Here is a 16996-nt window from a genome sequence, read left to right as displayed (position 1 = left end):
ACAATAATGAAGAACAGCCGAGATGTAGGAGCATAATTTAATGTGACCGTGCACCTCAAAACGAACATAAAGTCGCACACACTGATTTTGCGTGAGGACTGAAAATAAGTGAAATGGGTCAACCTAGCCGATGTTGACTTTTTCATATTTTCTGAAAGAGCGGGTCTTCTTTTACATTATGCTAAAATTTGGTATCATAAAACGGGCAGGAAAGTGTGTTTTTTTAGCAGTTTATCTCGAACATTTTTGGTAGAATAGTGTGATTAGGTGTGTCTTTAGAATCCCTTTTTCATTTCTGAAAAACCTTGTCCACACTCTTCACTTTCAACTACAATAACTTTTGAAAAGATAGTGCTACTGCTTTAAAAGTTGGCATTGATTATGGACAGAATGTGTTAATGAGGCATGTTTAATTTCAGTTTAATCTGATAATCCCTTCATGGTTGCTACTCTGGTGGTTTACTTCCTTTTTTTGTCCCATTCATCGCACAGCCAGCACGGTTTGGTAAAGATTAAGCGCTTGAATAGACACTGTACCTCAGAGCCTCTTTTCACACTTTTCGTGAGTTTGTGCTTTCTTTCCAATATTTAGATAGGTTAGGAGAGTCCATTTGATTTGGGTTATACATCATTTTAAAGCTTAAAGTCTACTCTTTCAGAATATGGTCTTAACTAAAAATTAATGTCTGGCGACTTTTTGTTTGTTTTGAGGTGCAGGGTCACAAATAAAATCGATAGATAGATAGATGCAGGCACAGACAGACAGACAGACAGATATATAGGGCCAGACAACTTATAGAGAGATAGAAAAACAGGCAGATAAGTGTATAGATAGATAGATACATAGATAGATACATAGATAAACCGACGGAATAGTCTACAAAAAAAAAAAGCAAAGTAACGACAGGGAAAATATCGCAGGTAATCATCACACACACTCGTTGACTGTGCTCACGTCACGTCGGCTCAACTTCTCACAAAAATCGCAGGAAGAGAAAGAGCGCCATCTACCGCCGTAAAATGCTACTTTGTTGAGGTTATTATGGCGACAATAATCGTTGACATTGAGAGATTTGCAGAATTAGAATGACTGTGGAGGTGATAAACACACACAACTTGTTGAAGTCTCTTTTAAAAATGTAGGTGTTATATAAACAGCTGATCACAATGAAATCGACGTTCTGATGCTTCATAATCACTAACACTCGGTTGATTTTCCACCCCTAACATCAAGATGTTTAAGATTTTGTTCGCAATAGGAGTATATGATATACTATTCTTTATTTCTCTCTTACTATCGACATACTGCCATTATCTTTCACATCTCTCGTTGAGGCTGTGAATGAGAGATGCTATACTCTTGGAACAAGACGCATTATACCTTCGAATGTATTTTGCAGGGGCCGCGGAACGAGTTGGGGGTACTCCCACTCCCACTCCACCGTTCTGCGACCCCTGTATCTTTATCTTTAGTCCGGACTTCTTCAGCAAGACAAGGTCAGAAAATGTTTGGAAGGATCTATCCTTATGAGATAACCTGTTTAAATTATGCTTTGAGAAGCGGAGATGCGGCTTTCCGGTGCTATTGTATCATTTCAATGATGGTACATTTCTGAGGAACTTAAGTTTAAATGACGACGCTTTATCATTAATTTTATTTCATTAACTTTAACAAAGTGAATGCATGGACGTCAGGAGGTCTAATTTGTGACAGGATCCACGCTCAGATCAGATCAATACACGAATACATTTTGTGAAAGATGCAATTCCATTACACTTTTAAGATTACTCTCGTTGATAGTAACAATGTCAAAATATTATTGACATTTTCTTATATTTCTTACTCTACCAATGATAACCTAATCATAGTTAACACTGTTTACCAGAGGGCCCTTTGTTACGATAGTACCTTATTATCATGGCTCCCATTTTTGCACTACCATTTACACATGCGGGTCGAGAGAAACGGTCACGGATAAAACATTAATTGTATCGTCAAAGGACGTTATACTGTACGTATAACACATGGCGGGACTCGAATTCAGATCTGCAGGCGGTTGGTTTAAGTTTTATTTTAGTTGGATGTAATCTAAGAAGGTAAACCTGGAACTCTCTTAAAGTTTTACATGTTTTTTCAAAAGAGCGAGATTTGATATTGCTTGTAATTAAGTAATCTATACCATTTTCTTTGGTTTATTCTTTCCACTAACCTACTGAGCACAATTATAACAAAGTCGGTTGGCTCATCGAGTACGCCTTCGCATTGCACTATACATCCATGAAGGTGGAAAAAAATACATACAAAGTCGGTGTATACTAAACTTCCCCGTGATTATGCTGTGAACAGCATGCCCGCTCAAGGTGAACCTACTACCACCCCGAAATAACAGCAGCAGCAGCAGCAGCAGCAACAACAACAATAACAACAGCTACTACTATATACTATTACTACAACAACAACAACTAAATCCCCAAACTTCTCCCTCAGAATGGACTAACGTGGGGGATGAGTGCGCATGTGTGCATGGTTCCGATTGCTGGGCCCTGTTTTGTCAAAAGATATAATCGATTTTAGATTTCCTCTTAACACACAGACTTATGACAGAAATCAACTTTATAATCCATTTTAATTCTTCATAGATTAGGGCCCTGGTATCAATGTTTTCACGAAATCTTAATGACTGTTCTCCATTTCATATAAAACGAGAAAAACACTCGAGGAGCGCAGACCTCCGCCAAGCAGCTCATTTCCACCCATGCTGAAAATCGTCCGATTTCCCGATAAAGAAGCCTTTGTTTACGTCATCAGCTTCCATCTACGCGCATACGCGCGCGGCGCCTCGCGCCCGCGCCCACCGCCCGCGATCCGCGAGCAGAGCATGCGCACTTTAGAGCGCGTGTAACGCAAACCTCAAATACGCCGGCGCCCAGCTTAAACTCCCAAGTTCAATGACCCTATAATCTGCCAAAATCCTTCAAAAAATCCATAAGATTGTTGGATCATTACCATAATTTAATAATCGGTTCCTTGTGTCATTATCAACTTTTCTTGCAAGTTTCATTCAAATCCCAACTTTTTGAGTTATTTGGCAAACAGGCAAACAAACCAACGCCGATGAAAACCGTAGTATGGTACTGTACCTCCTGTCTTGGCGGAGGTATAAAAATGCCCAATTATAAGATGCGAGTGAAAGGAAGAGGAATTATAGAAAAAGAAACCCTTCATGAAATCCTTTTCTTCTCCTCTATATCCTACTTGTCATGCCCTAATCCAACACAATGCTAACAAGGATCAATGCAAACTCTGAAGAGATTACTCGTAGGTTTTCGCTGTCATTGAAAATAACTGGCCGACAGTCATACGTAGGACCTATAATAGACAATTCGTGAACAAAAAGAAAAAAATAGAGAGATCAAGCTCTTCATACGTATGCGAAAGTTGATGATCAATTAGGCCTACAAAGCCGTAATAAAGCTCGTGTACCCAGTACTGTCTAATCCGTGTAATTCTTCGTGACTGTCAGCTTTCTTTTCGTTAGTCTGTAATTAAATGAAGCTGTTGCAGGCTATATCGTGTAGGTCTATGATGTGCAACTTCTCCTGTAAAATGCATTGGTGTTCTCCTCGTATCTTTTTTCAGTTTTTTCCAAAGGAAAAGTTGCTTTACAATTATTATACTTGCATGGGGAATACATGAACACTTTGCCTGAATTTAGACCATACCCAACACCCTGATTCGTATTCCAAAGCACTTTTAAATCATTTCACAAGCTTGTTTGTGTAATATCTACATCGCATTTTCGATCCTCCTCTAAACGAATGACGAAAGAAAGAAAGAAATATCCCTTGGGTCATTATCACAGATAAAGAGGCGGGTGAATACCGAGTAGTCAGCCCTCACCATGCTGCTCAAATTTCTAATTGGGGACACTTTAAACCAGTATCGCGAAACACACTCCTAGGTGCTTAGTATACTACCAGCATTGCGGGTGACGTCAATGAAAATATAATGAGATGAATGCAGGATGAATGGATTTATGAAAGGAATGGGACTGTGTGTTGCGAATAGACATCGGCGCTTTCCTGTGTGCCGCTGCAGCTGATATTCGTTCGTTCGTTCGTTCTTCTCTTCCTCTATCTCTACGCGCCGTGGCGTGTGTACGCGTGTTGCTGACTATTACTAACTGGTGGGAGGAGGCGCACAGCAAGAATATTCTGCTTCCTAGCTGGCTACCATGCCTGCCTCCGCTACCAACCGACCTGGCGCCGTTTCTCCTTGGATAACTGCAAGGATCTAGGAGCGCCCGATCTGCCTTTGCATTGGCTGTGTGATATTGCATGAACGCATTCAGCGGTAGTGCAGTAGCAGCCGACAACATGCCATTCCGATTCTAGCTGCCTCCATGGGGGTGCGTGCAGGAATAGTGAACTCCGGATCTCATGATGGACGATATCGCGCTATTTTAGACTCATGCAAGCACGGTAAGTCTTGGTAACGTCTGTCTTATCATTATTATCACCTCGAAGTGGGGATTTCGAGGATATTCGTGTTGGCCGCCTCCTAAGAATGGTAATTGGTACAGTCAGTGGAAATGTATTGAAGGATAGGAATAGATGCTGCGATGAATCAATTTAGTAGTGGAGCCACTGCTGCTGGAAGTGTACCGGTACAATGCTAACTAAACTGATGAAGCTGTAAACAGATGTGCGATGAATTCTCATGGATTTTTGAATGACCTCCCGTTGAAGTGTTCATGTGAAATCGTGGCCAGTGTGGGATGATGAGGATCCTAAGACTGTCTAACCTATAGATCCTATACATATAGATCTAAGTAAGAGGGTTTAATCTCGGCTCTGGTGAAATGATCATAGGTGTGCACGATGAAAATGCTCGTGAAGGCGATTCCTGACCATCCAATGACTGAAATCGGATGCACGCGTATTGACTAACATTGTGTATCGACATCATTTGTACGTGTGTGTGTTTATGTATTTGTACATGTAGTATCCGTTCCCTATTTTAGCGGAACGACTCTCCTAATCCTATGACTGGCGACTGAACTCCACGGATCTTCCGATTCTTTATATGCAAGTGATGTATTCTAAAAACAACAAATGTTCAGGAATATATCAAGCAGTAGAATTCTATGTCATAATTATGCCATAGTCTACATAGGTTTTGATGTGTGCCTGTGCTTGACTAGCAAGGGAACCAGACAGTCGGCTTCCTAAATGTATGCTTTTAGTGCCAAGGGCCAGGATGTGTATAACTACTGTACTTTTTCACCGGGAGACCATGATCAGTTTTAGGAAAGAGTCTGTTTGGATAAGGAAGGCTTACCAAAATAGCACGCTACACTCTTGAGATAGAGTCATAAATCAAGCAGCACAAGAGCAGAGGAAGTGTTGATGAAGTGGAGAAAAGGGCCTCGCTCTGATAATTCACTGCTAGGTCTAGCCTACTACCCTGTACTAGCTCATCTAATCCCATGAATGAGATAATGAATCCAAGCAAAGTGCTGCCACTGGAGCGAGTATGCAGTCATATGACCCCCATGATTATTTTGCAAACATTTACTGCATGCCATGAGTGAATTTTACAATATACAGTAAGCTACTACCAGGTTGTACATTTCCATTATTATTGTTGTATCACCACAATAAACATTGATTTTTTAGTGTAGAAATGTTTTGCTTGAGTGAACTTTCACAGAAATAGGGATAGGCTTTGAAACAATGTATAGAAATATATCATTAAGATTACTGTATAAACAAGTCAGTTTAAGTTATTCAGTCAATATAAATCAGCCCCAAATAAAAGTGTACAAAAGTTCTTACCTTTGCAGTAGATGATAGCTTTCAATAAAGAAGCAGACTTTGACAGTGAAAAAAAAAACTGAAGAGAAACTTTCTGTACAGGGACTTGAAACTATTGCAAGCTTGTCTAAATCCTCCCATATCCACCTGTTTATGCCCTCAACCATAGCCTTTTGCTTTGATAAATGTACAAGGTTGTCTGTATTTTCATGTTGATGAGAAATTGTTCTACCACTAGAAACTACCAAGTATATGATAGTGGAGTGAGTAGACAAAATAAATCTATACACAGCAACAACAAAAAAAAAGAAGAAGAAGAAAGTAAACACTTTTTCAAGCTCATATTTCTCATAGAATATTGGGTAAATATTGATGTTTTATATACCATGTTAAAGGTAAATCAATTTGCTATCAATCTGGTAGATTATTAAAAAGGAAAAGTTGTATACGCCTGAGTGAACACATGTGTTTTTCTCTTCCAAGGCACAGAAGTAAAAATTGCAAAAATGGACAAGTTCTCATTCAGGAATGCGTATGCACTCGACCATTAATGAGAACAAAAGACAAATTTAACACAGTAATTAAGAAGCACAAATCAATTTGCAAAAATTACCCACTGATCTCTATAATGTCTTTGTAGCCCCAAAAGATAAAGAAAGGCAAAGTGTAATGGAAAAAATAAAGAATCTTCTGTCAAATCCAAATTCAAATGACATTAGAGAAGAGGCTATATATCAACAAAAATGGCTGAAATTTTAAAGGTATTATAGTATGGTATAGACGCTAAGATTTTTACCAAAATTTTCTATGAAAAATATGTAATGGAAAAAGTGTTTACTTTTTTTTTTCTGAGCGTTTATTTAAAGTAGGCCCCTACAATGTGAGATGAAATGAATTTGAGTCCAGCGAATAATAAGGCATGCCACCATGATATATGGTCACATGCCACATGCCACAATGACAACAAGTCACACAGCCTTCAGTACATGTAGTGCGGAAGCCCTTCCCTTCATTCCACCACCTTAATCCCAATGACCTCAAAGTACCTCAGATTGTATCCTTAGGGTGATATCGATGGACTTACTACATCCTGAAGAAGCATTTCTTTACTAGAGGTTCACTGTGAAGCCTTAAAAGTGAAGGTCGTTTGCGAGGTTCTGTGTCAAACTAGCGAGGGTACTTTGTTTGAAGAAATTAGGAATGTTCATTTGCAAACATTTGTCTCACATGGATGCAGAAGTTCAAGATATGATTGTCAAAGATGTTCTTGCTTAATGGAAATTGCATCGTACGTATTCTTATTCTTATCTTTCCTTTTTGAGGAAGACATGATTTGAAATTTGAATTTAAACTGATTGTAGATTGAATCATAAAAGCATGTGAAGGTTAAAAGTAAAGGAAGAGTAAAGTATCTATTTCCATTCCAAGTTGAGTAAAAGGGCCATTCTCTGCTAAAGCGTTCAAAAACTGAAAATATGTGTCGCCAACGTTCCCACGATTATTTCCATTGCCAAAGGCCTGGTTTGAATTGCCAAAATTGTCTATGTAAGACTTGAGGGTTTGAGGAGAAAAGTAAAAAAAAAATATAGTTGTCGCTTGCTTAAATTTTGAAATATCCACTGGTAAAGTTGGAGAAGTATCCCAAAACCTAATGTCGCCGCAATCTTGTACTTTTTGTATTATGCTAAAAAATTATATAAAATGAGCTTGAACCCAACATGATATTGGTAAATATAATTAACGTCTGATATATTTATGCATAAACAAGCCAAAATTTGAAATTTGAAAATTTGAAATCCCTCCGGAGCTCACTGAAGGTGTGTCGCCAAAATTCATGTCAGATACGTTACCAAAACATTTTAATTGATAAATTAGTGAAAATAGCAGACGTCAGATACGACAATACATGTTTAATATCAGAAGGATATACTTTATCAAATACAGTTAAGTTTGATTTTCTGTTTCTAAATTTCGGTTTTCAAAATCAGACCATTATCTCCGAAAACGCATTTTCCACATTTTTTTCGCAACAGATACGTTACCTATAAATCACGACCTCCTACAAAAGTGTTTGATGTAATATTGTTTAATTGTACATTGATTAAGACCTTTTGAGATTATGCATCATCACAAAAAATAATTACCCATTCTTTGCAAATGTTTAACAGTTATTGCGCTTTGAAAAAACGTGCAATCAGATAAGTTACGTCAGATACGTTACGTCAGATACGTTACTGAAATATGCGCACTCTGTGAGCGTAATTCTCCGCTCATGATTACGAAAATTTAGCAAAGAGACCGTCTCGTTTATCATGTGCTGCAGTCACTTTTTTCATGGCTACCCTGTGTGGAGCGCTCGGTAGTCGTTTCGACGGAGCATTTACAGTAAATTTTCATCGTTCTTCGCAAGACATCTCGTAAATGCGTTTGTCAAAATAATCTTTAGATAATATTGGTACATTTGGCATGTTTATGATATCAATAGTTTACGTTTAATGCTAATTCAGTACAAGTGCACCACCTATGCTATACATTTATCCAGTTGTCAGTAACTCGATCATGAATCTAACATTGTGTGTTGTGCCACAAAAAGCTGGTAACGTATCTGACGGGTGCGGTAACGTATCTGTCGGTTAGAATCTGGTGTTTTTTTAATAAGTTATTGTGCCGGTAGACAAATTATTTCTTCCCTAACTGCTTTGAAATGAAGCATAATGATACTTATAATTATCATCATTATTATTATTATCAGTAGTAGTAGTATTACTAGGTCTATCTTTAATAATACATTATTATTGGTCGACATCGCACCGAACTTAATACTGATCCACCCATCTCTGTCCTTCATATACATACATATATACATACATACATACAGTGTGTGCGTGTATGTTTGTATATCTTCTTTATATGCAGGTTCCTTGTTAAAGTAGAGCCCTGCATTTTCAGATATTTCACTTACCACTTTGCGCTCCTTCTCTTACCTTAAAATGTACAGTATATTTATGTTTTCTTGTCACCTGTTTAGTCTCATTGTTTATATTTAGGTTAGATCTCATTAAGTTTTTGATTCCAGATTCTTTAATGTAGGCAGTATTCATCTTACATATAGGCTAGTTATGACTAGTTGATTCCTTTTTTACACTACTATGAGGAACATATTTATTTTGATAATCATTTTCTTGGTTTCATTTCTTCTTTGGAAAATGGGGAAAACACGAGCACAAATACAAAAGGCCTATACAGGGAAAGGAAGAAATTAAATGACCCATCCTTCCTACAAAATGAAAGATATCGCCAGGCGAGATTATCGTAAACCTGTAGCAGATTTGTCAAACTCAGCTCAATTCAAAAGACGGGCATTAAACAGGATTCACACTCGAAAGTACAGGTATAGGCGTATACATCATGATGATCATATTTTCATTTTTGCTTAAATTAATTGTTTGTTTAGAAGTAAAACAAAGGTCCATAACAACAAAATTATTTTATTCAATTTGATAATCTAATAAATAGAAATTACAAAATTTGCAACTATACAGAGAAAACCGTTTTCTGCATGGTGATAATACGTCATGAATAAATTGATAAACTTGTATGAATTAGAACTCAATAAATGAATATATAAATAAATGAATATATATATATATATATATATATATATACATATATATAAACTCATATATATATAATATATAGGATATATGATGTGCTGTCATTACAGGGCAAAGAGAAAGAGTGCTACAGTACAAACAATAAGGCATTATTTCACATTTTCTTTAACCCATCAAGTACGTGCTGCACTGCAGTACATGGAAGTCATTTCCAATTTGCTCAAATAAATTGACAACCATTTGAAAATTGAAATCTCACTTTTTCTCATCCAAATTGGCACCTTTAATTTCCAGCAGCATGACCTTTGAAATATTTGACTTTGCGTAAAAAACTTTCAAATATCGCATTTTAAAGGGATCTTCTGTAAAAAAAAAAAAGAATTCTATGTTGCAAATTTAATGTTGTAATATGAAAATTCTCTCCTTAAAACTCAAATTAAGTTTTCGACCTTGATAGGTTAACATGTGTAATTATGGATGTGGAATTATATTTACATGATTTTACATATATGGCAAATCGTGTAAAATGCTATTGTAAATATGTGTTAATTATATAACTTTATCATAAAAATTATATCTTAAGCGTATGTTAGGACATTGCTTGAAAATACTTAGACTGCCTGCTTGAATATCAATTGAATCTTCATGCGGGCACTGTTGAAATGTAGCCGACGAATATGCATTATACTATCATGCATCCTTCTTATGGAGATAGATCTCCTCAAATGTTAATATTGAATGCGTATCAAAAAGGGATTTTCTATGGTATGTGATCAGAACAGGCTACTAAAATGTGTCACCTTAGATATGAATAATGACGACAGCCACACAAATACTGCATTTTATCATTTATTTCACACAGGAATTACACAAGATACACTTACAATGATGTTTCGATTCTGCCAGGTACCAGAGAAGTTTAGGCAGAAAATGGATAATTATCTTTTTGTCAGATACGTTACCATGACTTTTACCGTGAAAATAATATGTTAATGAAGAAGCATGTGAGTTCACTGATTCGCATATTCAGTCTTTTTACACTTTTGCAATGAGCGTATTAAAGTAATACAAAACATGAAAAAGTCTGATGTGATTTACACGGATATACGACAAGTTACTATTGCAACAGATACGTTACCATGATAAGAAATTATCAAAAAACATCCTTTGGTGATTCAGTCATTTACCAAAGTTTGTAACCATGCAAAATAATATAATTGTAACATTGTTTTAAATCTATTTGTGTGCCTTTACAATTTGAGTTCTTCACAACACATGGTTGAGAATTTACGGAAAATTAACGATTAGATTATTGGATAAATGTACAGTTCTGATATACAGATACTCACAATTTACCTTTGAATTTTGATATATACCGTCAAATTTGATAGTAATTGAAGACAGAAAGTGTTACTCTTCCTGCTCTGAGCTCAAAATTCAAAAACAGATAGAGCACATTCATTAAAAGAGGTATCAATATCAATAACAGTTACGAAAAAGATGCAGAAACAGATACGTTACCATGGACATGTGGTCATTTGCGAGATTGTTGTTCCAAAAGTGTACAATAAAGCCTTTTGGAAGATGGTCATTTTTGGTCGTGTTGGCCATCCATGTAGTTTAAACCAATTTAATCAAATATATTGGCATTTTTGTTATTGGCATGTCTAACTGAAATCAAGTGAAAAAAAAAGTTAGGAAATATATACAAATTTTTGCGTGAACTCCTTATCAATGCAGCGAAAAGACAAATTATATAATGAGCTTGTCTTTATTCTTACTTTAAAAAGGCAATTCGTGTTGTTGTACAGGATCAGACGCCATTCTTGGGTGAAATTCGGTTTCAAATAGTCCGATATATTGATCTAAACCTGTTTTATACCATGCTGTGTCCTATCGGTAACGTATCTGTCTTAGAGTTATATAGAGAAATGTATGCCCAACTTTGTGCCATTATACATTGTAAATGCGTTCCTTTGGGAATTTACTGTGTTTTGTTTCTTATCCAGCAAGTGTTGTTGTTTATATAAAGACAAGTTTTGAACGAATATTTCGTGGTTGATTTTTGGGTTTTACTCTGACTGAAATTGAACACTTTATGTGAGAATGGCCCAAAAGAACCCAAAACAAATCATAAAATGAAAAATAACTCAGCTTAGCTGACTAAATGCCAATTTCCTGGCTGGGTAATATTCAAAATTCTACAGGCATCTGGTTGAACACAAAATGTGATTCTATCAATTTATAGCACTGAGGGTCTAAATCTGATTATAATCCAACTGAATTTTAAATAGCTAAACCAAATGATGTGTCATTTGCCCTCTGTCCATGGATAACGTATTTTGAGCAGCTGTAGTAGGCCTACATGTAGGGATAAAGTGGTGTCATATTGATTCTGTTAAACAGAAGGTATTGATTTACAGTCAAAGGGGGCAGGGAGATAAAAGCCGTTCCACTTGTTGTTGTATTTTCAACACGTGCACACATAGGTTCCTGGACCATAAATAAAGAACTGCAGGGGCTGAGAGAGTATAGTGTGTATACTGTATGCTTTTAGCTTCATTCTATTCAAAAGCAAGTATAGGATCATCTCATTCATATCTGTTGTCAAAGTTTTTTTTTCTTGATTTAACAGGATCATTGACAAGTTAAGATCTAGTTTCATGCTGTCTGATTTTGTGTATGAATTCATAGTACAGTCGAATTGACCTTATTTCTAGGATGAAATATCCTTGTTTAAGATAATCATCACATGCATCGAAATGGGCTAAAGAAATTGTTGTCATTCAAAGATAAACTACATACCAAGTGGTATGGTATATATTAGTTACATTAATATCTGATGTATGTATTAATTGATTCACTGAAACTGTTGAAAGTCATTGTAGATTTTGTGTGTAGATATCAATACACTACTCTTCTCAAAAGCTAAATGCACAAGGTTCACTTTCATGGTCATTAAAGCCATGATATTAATTGTACATGGGGTCCTTACACTGTACATTTGTGACCATACTGGCAGGAAAGTCTGGTACCCCCCCCCCCCCCATAACTATACACGATTACATTGACCGCAATGCATAACTTGTCTCTTCTATCAGTCTTTGGTATATTTGGCACTTCTTGACTGGGAATGGATATAAGAAAATGTTCTATTATCAGAGTTCCTTTCAATGTCAAGTCATGCATGTCTAATGTGTATAATTACAACCCTTCATCTTTGTGCAAAACAAAACGTGTTTTTACTCTTAAGACTTACAAGAAGTACAGTGTACAAGCCTACTTGTGCTGGTTATCCAACCTGCATTCTGAATTAATAGCATAAAATTCATACATCTGTAACTGCTCCATAATTTCATGTTTGGGAAAAAATGATACACTCTTGGTCAATTTGATGTCATCTGACTATAGCACTCAATAGTACCAGTACTATGTTTTATAATTTCATTTTGTAATTCAAGCTATAAAAAGATTTGTAATCTGAAAGGAAAATATGCATTGCACATTCGAAGAAGTGAAATATTACTTAAAAGAATTGCACCATGACAAAATGGTGACGGATGTAAAACAGCCACGTTTTGGAGTGTCTCAAAGTGTAGACTTGAATGTGATTTGATAAAACTTTTAGTAGAAAGACATGAGCTAAGCAATAGTTTGATGTTTGCACACAGAATGCTGATCTAAATGATACATTTTCAAGGCTCTTTGCTGGTTAATGGCTCCACTATCTACCATTAATGGTTCATACACAGATTGTCCTTGGGATACTGCCTTAGTATCATGGTACTTTTATAAAAACTGCTCAAGCCACACACACGCTGACACACACACGCACACACAACTGCAACTATACACATAGTAACTGTGCATTTCAGAGAATCTCATTTCTGAGGGAAACGTTCATTGCATCAGGGATTGATGCATCTCGAATGGAGCTGTGTTCCTATGGCAACTGACAATTGCTGATTGTCATATTTTGGTTTTGCGACGACAGAAAGCAGGTTGCACTCAGTACTGTAGGGTGATCTTTTGTTGTGGGCAAAACTCAATTGAGGCCAATTTAATTTGAAGTCATTTTCCTGGAGTTACTCTAGGGAACTTTCAAGTGATGAAAAATAGGAAAGATATCTTTTCGGGATCTTGGGCGCTTACAAAATACAATGTAGTAGAGAAAGCAATGTGATATTAATGAATAATTTGTTATGGTTTGTAGTATACATTGCAGTATACTTCGAAGAAAGACTGTAAGCTGATAGTTTTGTGTGAGTAATTTTTCGCACTCGGGTAGATAAGATGAATTTTGTGTGTTTTTTATTCTGCGGAATCAAGACATGAACTATTGGAACATTATACAACTGTAGCAAGCAAAAATATTCTGGTTTCTGGTTGCATGAAATGTGCAAAATTAAAAACACTGTGAAAGTTTCCACTTTGATAGAAATATCAGTGTTGGTTGATGCTCATCACCTTTTGTGATTTTAAAGCTTACGTGTCAAATCTGGAGTTGTTGAATGCTGGTAGTATTTCCTAATGCTCAGAGAGTGTACGTATGTCTCCCTCCACTTGCAAACACAGTTTGGCAAATGGGTGGCTCAGAAAGATGCATGTTGAAAATGTTACATAAATAGATGGTGCCAGAAAACATAGAATGTGAACTTTTGATTGCTTTGCATGTTGAAGTATTTATTTATTTATTTTTTAAATGTGAGGAGTGAGTACCGGTAGCGCTCATCAGTGACCTATATCATTGTAATTTTTGTCAATTGCACTGTTGCATTTTATGCAAGGCATTTTTAAAAACTTATATGTTGCATTTTTCTCTGTCTTTGTTTTGCAGATTTGTTCTGCCATGAGGCGTTGGCTTCAAAGGACATTTCTGTGTGGCTGCAAAATGACCATTATTTGACTGAACTGTACATATCATCACATTTGGGATGGGCCTAGCTCTACGACTGTTTCACTCCTTTGCTCAGACTTTGATCTGTGTTGCAGATTCTATCGATTAAAAGCCCTGTGTCAACTATGGTAAAACTGTTGTTGCAGTTTCTCAACAGTGAAGGTACCAAGCAAGAAGAAGCCCTGTGCTGATACTTGGACTTCGCATCTAGGAGAGACCCTGCAAAAGTAGCAATTGTACAATGTACAGGTGACCATCTGGCAAAAACTGAGCAGCAAGTCCCACATATTCAGAAAGGTTCTAAGCTAGAGAGGTTTTGGATTAACAGCCAAAATGGCACGACCTTCCAGTGGGTGTGTCTGGCACCTGCTGCAGAGAACATTCTTCAGGTTGACTGTGTGCTTTTTACTCCTTCAAACACAATCAGCATTTGAAGTAGTAGCACAGAATCAGACACAGACTCCTGCTCTGCCAACCAAAACTGAAGAGCCAGAAAAGCCAACAGAGGACCTAACAGAATGCAAGAAAGGTTTGATTCTGCCTGTGTGGATGCCCCAGGAAAATATCACCATTGGGGACAAGATTGCCCGCGCCATTGTGTACTTTGCAGCACTGGCATTCATATTCTTAGGTGTGTCCATCATTGCTGACCGCTTTATGTCGGCTATCGAGGTCATCACCTCCAAAGAGAAGGAAGTAACCATCAAGAAGCCCAATGGTGAAGTCGTAACGGTGAGCGTCAGAATCTGGAATGAGACTGTCTCAAACTTAACTCTTATGGCTCTTGGATCATCTGCCCCTGAAATCCTCTTGTCTGTGATTGAAATCTGTGGAAGGAATTTTGAAGCTGGTGAGCTCGGTCCGGGAACAATTGTTGGCAGTGCAGCATTCAATCTCTTTATCATCATTGCAATATGCATCTATTGTATACCTGATGGAGAAGTCCGTCGCCTGAAACACTTACGAGTGTTTTTTGTCACAGCAACCTTCAGTTTGCTTGCCTACCTGTGGATGCTTGCCATGCTGAAGCTGTTTTCCCCCGGCATCATTGAACTCTGGGAAGCAATAGTGACATTAATGTTGTTTCCTATCACTGTCGTCTGGGCGTATATTGCTGATGTGCGCATTTTCTTTTACAGATTCCTCAGGAAAAAATACAAGGTAGAGAAGGTGGTGAGGAGGGGGTCCAACATGCCCAATGATATGGAAATGGGAGAAAATGAGATGCATGAGAACCATCTCAATCACGGTATGGATGGCATAGAGTATAAGGGCAAGCGATACAAGGATCTTGATGGTGATGCTGGTGAAATCAAGGACTTGGATGAGTCCAGGAAGGAGACCATCCGCCTCCTGAGGGAACTCCGACAGAAGCATCCTGACGCTGACCTTGCCACTCTAGAACAGATGGCCAACTACGAGACCCTCAACAACCAGCAGAAGAGCAGGGCGTTCTACCGTATTCAGGCTACCAGGAAGATGTGCGGCGCTGGTAATATCCTCAAGAAAACGTTGGAGAAGAAACGAGCCAGCGTTGCTGAGGTGAAGATTGAAGTACCACAAGATGACTCCATCACACGAGTTTGCTTTGATCCACACAACTACACTGTGATGGAGAACGTGGGAAACTTTACTATCACCGTAGCTCGCTTGGGTGGGGACATGAACAGCACCGTATATGTGGACTACAAGACAGAAGATGGAACAGCAAATGCAGGATCAGACTACCACTATGGCGAAGGGACACTCATCTTCAAGCCAGGAGAAACTCAAAAGGAGATTCCTCTCACCATTATCGATGATGACATCTTTGAGGAAGATGAACACTTCTATGTCCGCCTGAACAACATCAGAGTGGGTGGACCAGATGGAATGTTCCAGAGCAATCGTGCAGATCAGCAGGCAGAGATTGTCGAGCCATTGCTTGCTACCATCACCATCCTGGATGATGACCATGCTGGTATTTTCCACTTTGAGGACAAAGTTTCCAAGATCCCGGAGTCCAGTGGGGAGGCGCAGTTCAAGGTTGTCCGCTCAGCAGGTGCCCGAGGAATGGTGCGACTCCCGTATAAGACTGTTGAAGGCACTGCCAAAGGAAATGGAATTGATTTTGTGGACATTGAAGGAGAGCTGGAATTTGAGAACGATGAAACTTGGTAAGTCCATCCATACTTAATAGTCACCATCAACACAATATATATCATGCCCTTCTTCCACTAGCTTCATTTTTCAGGGATGTAGCTTGTGAGCAGTAGACTAATCTTTTTCTAGAAGTGAAATTACTACATCCTGGAGACATCAGGGAAAAAAAACCCTGATTCGTGTCATGAACTTATCCTTTTTATACAGTGAATAATTACCCAAACACTTCCTGCACATGTCATCACATAGGAACTACTCCTCCGAAGTGCAACATATAATTTCATTAAAAGTCCTCTTCTTTGTGGCAGTAGAGGGATGTGAGGGTAAATAGATTCCATGATTCAGTTGAGAGATTAACCTATAATTGGTTGCAGTGTTAGGCCTACATGTATTCACCTGCTAAATTGCGAAAAACAGCTTGCGTCAAGCCTACTTTAGAGTACTGTAAAAGTGGATATTTTCATGTGACTAATTTTTCGTGCTCAGCCGGGTAAGAAGAGTTTCGTGTGTTTTCCACCACGTGGAA

At 37.8% G+C, this 16996-nt stretch overlaps 1 protein-coding gene across 1 annotated transcript; it reads left to right on the top strand.

Moving 5' to 3' along the window:
- The first annotated feature begins 4199 nt into the window (after positions 1 to 4199).
- On the top strand, positions 4200 to 16488 carry LOC139738583 (sodium/calcium exchanger 3-like). Its single transcript, XM_071649199.1, has 2 exons — positions 4200 to 4482; positions 14269 to 16488. The coding sequence occupies exon 2, from the start codon at positions 14662 to 14664 to the stop codon at positions 16486 to 16488; it is 1827 nt and encodes a 608-aa protein (XP_071505300.1). The 5' UTR covers positions 4200 to 4482; positions 14269 to 14661.
- The last annotated feature ends 508 nt before the right edge of the window (positions 16489 to 16996 follow it).

Source organism: Diadema antillarum, unplaced genomic scaffold (assembly GCF_040938485.1).
Source record: "Diadema antillarum isolate AM-2024a unplaced genomic scaffold, OU_Dant_1.0 seq00000757_RagTag, whole genome shotgun sequence".
Classification (NCBI taxonomy): domain Eukaryota; kingdom Metazoa; phylum Echinodermata; class Echinoidea; order Diadematoida; family Diadematidae; genus Diadema; species Diadema antillarum.
The sequence above is the reverse complement of the archived record's forward strand: the minus strand, read 5'-3'. Positions and strand labels throughout refer to the sequence as shown.